The 5,894-nt window shown below is 41.5% G+C and overlaps 1 protein-coding gene across 1 annotated transcript; it reads left to right on the top strand.

Moving 5' to 3' along the window:
• Window positions 1-1,239: 1,239 nt before the first annotated feature.
• pcdh20 (protocadherin 20) lies at window positions 1,240-5,670 on the top strand. Its single transcript, XM_071912603.2, has 2 exons — window positions 1,240-1,372; window positions 1,713-5,670. Exons 1-2 carry the CDS (start codon window positions 1,325-1,327, stop codon window positions 4,332-4,334), a joined length of 2,670 nt encoding a protein of 889 aa, XP_071768704.1. The 5' UTR covers window positions 1,240-1,324; the 3' UTR covers window positions 4,335-5,670.
• Window positions 5,671-5,894: the final 224 nt, after the last annotated feature.

The raw sequence follows: 5,894 nt of genomic DNA on the forward strand, positions 1-5,894 counted from the left end.
TTTCAAACTATATTTGTTTCATATTAATGTACCAGAATTTGACTGAAATCTCTATATTTTCACCACACAATGAAGGACATGAAAGGGATGCGTGACACTGTCAATTGCCAGCCCTGGTACTGTCTAAGCACCAGACCCATATGATGCTGGAGCAATGACAGCAAAGCAAAGATCTAACTCAAACAAGACTTACAGACAGAGAAAATGAGTGTGTGTGACTGTCTCAATCCTTCTTTTTCCAGAGAACTTCAATCATACAATCTCTCTGAGCAGTATGCTTCCAATCCCAGCAAACAGCTGGCTCAGCATTTAGAACACATGGGGATTAGAGGGTTGATTTAGTTAAAGGCCCAATCCAGAGTCGGACCGTAGCATCAGTTACCGTGCCAAGATCAGCTCACAACTGGCTTTGTTCATGGTCATTTCATTGGATTGAAAATAATTTTTCGCTCTCATTTTTGCAGGGTTAATCATGCACAAATTATTTTTTAAAGCTTATGATTTGCTTATGTTTGCAATGTTTGTAAAGTGATGAGCGATGGAGGCTTGTATATTCAGTTAAAATGTGTGCTTTGTATGATGTTTGTGAATATGCTATCTTTTATTTTTTATCTTTTGTGTGTTAGCACCTTGGTCCGTGAGGAACGACATTTCGTTGTATGTGGATGAATGACAATAAACTTGAACTTGAACTTGAACTTTAACTTGCAAAGAGGTAATATTCCTATCTATCTATCTATCTATCTATCTATCTATCTATCTATCTATCTGCAATTCTTTGTATACTTCCATGTCATAATGCTGTTATTACTGTTGCTGTAATTTATTCTGAACCCTGTTTTTAACTAATACAGGATTACAGTAATCTGTAGGCTGTAGATATTTTACCTCTCTATGCTTATCTCTCATCTCCTTATTTTAAGCTCACTTTGTGTTGCCTACAGTTGAGCTACAGTGATCTTATGCCCTTGACTCTGCTGGAGGAAAACAAGCTGTGCATTGTTGCTTGTGACCGCAGCATACTATTAACAGCCAGCAGCATGGGTGTGTAGAGAAAGTGTATAGGTGTATGCCTATGGGTAAGCTGCACACTAAAACTGATTTCCCAGTAGCCATCAGCTCTCATTGGCTAGCATGAGGGACTGATTTGCATATGGTGGGAGTGTCCTGAGCCAACACTGGGATGAATGGCTTGTTCAAGTCAGATAGCAATAAGGCAAAGCACTCAGCAGAGGTCTACGCTGCTCAACACTCAAAATGCCTGGGCTACTTAAAATGTCACTCTTCCTGCTATAGGTACAAAGTGTTGGACAAGGACATAAAAATGCTCAACAACAAAACCCCCAGCCTTATAAAAAGAGGAGGAATATGGGTAAGTTTTATTGTAATTCTGGTTTAATAGATATTATGTAAAAAAAAAAAAGTGCAAAGAGCTTTTACATGAGTGTCTAAGGAGCATAGTAACTGCTATTATAAAACTAACTAGGAACATCAGTAGTATTGTGTTAGATGTTCAATTGTCCTGTTATTATTATACAATGTTTGAGACTGAAGTATTATATTCATAAACAATAGTCATAGGTTTGTCTTTCCTTAGTTGAATGTTTATCACATCAAAAATACTTCATTTTTTAAAGCTTCATTCCATTGTTGAACACTATGCTGCAACTCCTTTATTAAACTGTATTATCTTTAATTATCCTATATTACAGGGTTTGTGCATCCTCTTGCTTTACACCAGCCCTTTCTCCTGTTTTGCAAATTTCAGCCAAGCAAAAGAGCTCCTCTATAAGATAAAGGAAGGATTACCGAGGGGGACCTTCATAGGGGCCATTGGAGTAGACTTAAATTTGGATTTCACTGTTGATCCCCCCTTTTTATTCAGTCTGCCACAAAAGAAGGTCAGTGAACAGTATGTGAACCTAAATAATACCACGGGGGAGCTTTATACATCTGCTACAGAGATTGACAGGGAGACCCTCTGCCCTGATATCTCGGAGGGACAAGGATGTGTCCTCTCGCTGGATGTGTTTGTGTTGCCTCAGCAGTACTTTCAGCTTGTCAAAGTTAAGATTTCTATTGAGGATGTGAACGACAACAGGCCGCGGTTCCCTGTGGAGGAAATTTGTGTGTCTGTCCCAGAAAATGCACCAATCAATGCTCGTTATGCAGTGGAGCAGTCAGCAGTTGACCCAGACCTAGGTCCTCATGGAGTGCAGACCTACTGGCTGGTTAACGACTTTGGCAAGTTCACGCTGGATGTGGAGGAGAATGAGGGAGGTGAGCTGACTCCCTTTCTCATTGTGACAGAAGCGCTGGACAGAGAGACACAGGCTGAGTACATAACAGATATTATTGCAGAGGATGGAGGGACCCCTCCTCTTCTTGGCACGGCTACTTTAAAAATAGTTATCACAGATGTGAACGATAACTGCCCCCAGTTCACAGAGTCACAAATTAATGTCACTCTGTATGGGAATACCACCAAAGGGGCACATTTGGCACGACTGCATGCTTTTGACCCTGACCTCGGTGCTAATGCCCAGATCAGCTATGCTTACAGTGAACGTGTGCCAAGGGACACCAGGAGCTTGTTCCATTTGGACAGAATCACAGGAGTGATCAAGCTAGCAGGGAAAATAGACATTGGCACAACCAAGTTCTACAAACTCACTGCCCTGGCCAATGGCCCCGGCTGTATACCTGCCGTTGCCACTGTTACTTTCCGTATCATCAAAGTTGTTACAGGCCCCCCTGCTGTCATACCACGGTACATTGCAGCAGAAAAAGATGGAGTCGTGACAATGAAGGAATCTGAGCCAGCATTTTCTCCAATTGCTTTTTTTACTATCAAAAACATCGATATGAACCAAAGGGTGGACTGTCATTTGGAGGGGTTTGGCCCATTCAGGCTAGCCCCCTACAAGCTGTTCAAGAATGAGTACCTACTGGAGACCACTGAGCCCTTGGACTATGAGAAGACACAAGAGTATGAGTTAATAGTGGTTGCCAAGAACACCCAAGGACTTGTCATCAAGACCTTCCTCAAGGTGCAGGTGTTGGATGAGAATGATAATGCACCGGTGTTTCAGCACTCTCTGGTGGAAATATCTGTGGAGGAGAACAATCCCCCAAATACCTTCCTAACCCAACTCCAAGCCACAGACCAGGACACTGAAAGCCGTGGGGAAGTCATCTACCTCCTGGGAGGTGACGCCCCTGGCATCTTTGTTGTGGACCGTGTGACAGGTGTCCTGACTGTGGCCACATCACTGGACCGTGAGGAGAAAGAGACATATCGGTTTATAGTGAGGGCGGTGGACCAGGGAACACCCAGGAAGGAGTCAATCGCTACTGTGGTGGTGACAGTGCAAGACCGCAATGACAACAGTCCACGCTTCATCAATAAGGACTTTACTTTTTTTGTGCCAGAGAACTTCCCGGGGTACGGTGAGATTGGGGTCCTCTCTGTGACAGATGCCGATGCTGGAGAAAACGGCTGGGTGGCACTTTCTATCCTCAACGGCAGTGATATCTTCATGATAGACACAGGCCGCGGCGCGCTACGGGCCAAGACGCCACTGGACCGCGAGCAGCAGGGGACATACCAGCTGTGGATTGAGGCAGTCGACGGTGGCGAGCCTGCACTCTCCTGCGTTACCATGGTGACGGTGCTGCTATTGGATGTTAACGACAACCCGCCCATTGTTCTGTTTCCCCAGTCCAATCAGTCCTACATGCTAGTACTACCCAGTACTCTACCAGGAACATCGATCACAGAGGTTTACGCTGTGGATAAGGATACAGGCATGAATGCTGTAATCGCCTATAGCATCATTAAGAGGAAAGGTGGCGAGCCAGGTTCATTTGCCATTGACCCAGAAACAGGGAATATCACATTAAAGAGGGAGCTCAGCAATCGGGGCCTCTACAGCCTTCTGGTGAAGGTCAGTGATCATGGTCAGCCAGAACCCCTTCACTCAACGGTCATGGTTAACTTCTTTGTCAATGAAACAGTTAGCAACGAGAGCTACATCCAAAGTCTGCTGACCAGAGAGGCTGACATTGAGGTAGAGGAGAGGCCCTGGTACATTGGCCAGCTGACAGAGAGGCCTGAGAGGTATGAGCTGTTCCCCTGCCAGCCTGTCCTCATTGCTCTCTCAGTCATCTGTCTGGGGCTGTTCGTCATAGTTATTACACTGACATCTTACATGTGCTGTAAGAGGCTTAAAAAGCCCAGAAAGAAAAGACTGGAGGTTGAGATACCTTTAAAAATGAATAGTGACTCAATGCAGGTTGTGGACAGAAAGCTCAGGCAGATCTCAAACATCTGACACTCAATGCCCCACACATCCTCACACCACCACTGTTTACATGAATGTTTACATTGCTCACTGTGACGAGTATAGTTCTTACATGAAGTTGCTCTTTTTGCCTTGGTAATATGATTGTTATTATTGTGGTTATGCAATGTACTGTAATTAGGTTGAAATGTCAATATGTCAGCAGTAGGATTTTCTTTTAATTTAAATGGGCACATAGCATCATTTATTATTCTACCTTTCTAATACCAACAGTATGACCAAAAATAAACCAAGGTGAGGTGTAAATTGAGTATTGGCATTGCAGTAATAACAGCCTTATTACATAGTGATGAGAGCAACTCAATGAGGATGACTCAATCTGAAGTCCTGTGTAAATATTGTACGAAATGTTTTATAACTTTATATAAAATCTTTACCTTGGCATGATAAGGAAAAAGAAGACCGTTTAAGGCACAACCAATGTTTCCTTGACAAGTTTACAACACATTTATTTGGTCTTATATGCTTGGATCACAAAAAGATATCTGTCTACACTACCTGTCACAACTAGGAATAGCATAGAAAATGAATTCAATTGTTGGATACATCTGGGATCCAAACGTTTTACATCAGGTATATGTAAAGGAACTATGTATGTGCATGTCATGGAGGTTGTTTTTTTTTTTGTTTTTTTTTGGGGGGGGGGGTTGGCTTAGCAAAATACAATTCTACCAATTTTAATTTTCACAGTTTTTCATGAAGTAAATGCCACAAATTGCAAAATCTGTTGGTTCAGCAAAGGCCCTCAAGCATTCTTAGTTCATTTAATAGTGTGACTTTAATGATGAAGTTCATATATTCGGCAGTGGAAAGCCAGTTGAGAACCACTGTTCAGTTTCAATGTCCTAATCCTGTTATATTTGGAAAGCTTACTGTGTCAATGTACATCTAAATCCAAAGTTAAACTCTACAATCCAGTTCTATTGGCAGTTCTGCTGTATATACTAACGCACTATGCACAAATGCCCATTCAAATTATTCTCTATGATGTTTGAGAGCCATGGTTGGTAACCTAGATGCCCTGCTATCTGTGTAGGCTTACAGTACCATAACCATATGATGATGTATGTAAAACCTTTCAATGCCATCCCAGTATAGCCAGGAGTCACATATTTTCATCATATTGAATCTCTAGAATTTTGTGTCCAAATTGTCTTCTTTGTCTTGAGACTTCACAAAACTGCTTCAAGTTACATCACCCTCCTTTATACAAACATGCAATGCTCTATGTGTCTGTGAAAAAAATGTGAATTGTTTATGAAAGAAAATCACCAATAATTATTAAAAGTGCTTTATTTTTATAACACATTGGATTCTCACTGTAATGATATCACCATGTATATATTTTTAAATGTGTTCATAAATTTGCATGCATATATTTGATCACATAACAGAATTAGAAAGAGAATGTCATCAAAAAAACAAAAAAAAGCAAATGTGACCATCATCAATAATATATGGATAATTATATTCCTAGTCAGATTCAGATAAATCTAAATTGTATTTTGAAATGCACCTTTTGATTCAGAG

The sequence above is a fragment of the Centroberyx gerrardi genome, chromosome 1 (assembly GCF_048128805.1).
Source record: "Centroberyx gerrardi isolate f3 chromosome 1, fCenGer3.hap1.cur.20231027, whole genome shotgun sequence".
Classification (NCBI taxonomy): Eukaryota; Metazoa; Chordata; class Actinopteri; order Beryciformes; family Berycidae; genus Centroberyx; species Centroberyx gerrardi.

Bases quoted from the DNA above. Each gene is read 5' to 3' on its own strand.
- pcdh20 (XM_071912603.2), top strand. From the start codon at position 1,325: ATGCTCAACAACAAAACCCCCAGCCTTATAAAAAGAGGAGGAATATGG. The intron at 1,373-1,712 runs GTAAGTTTTATT...CCTATATTACAG, and splicing joins TAAAAAGAGGAGGAATATGG to GGTTTGTGCATCCTCTTGCT.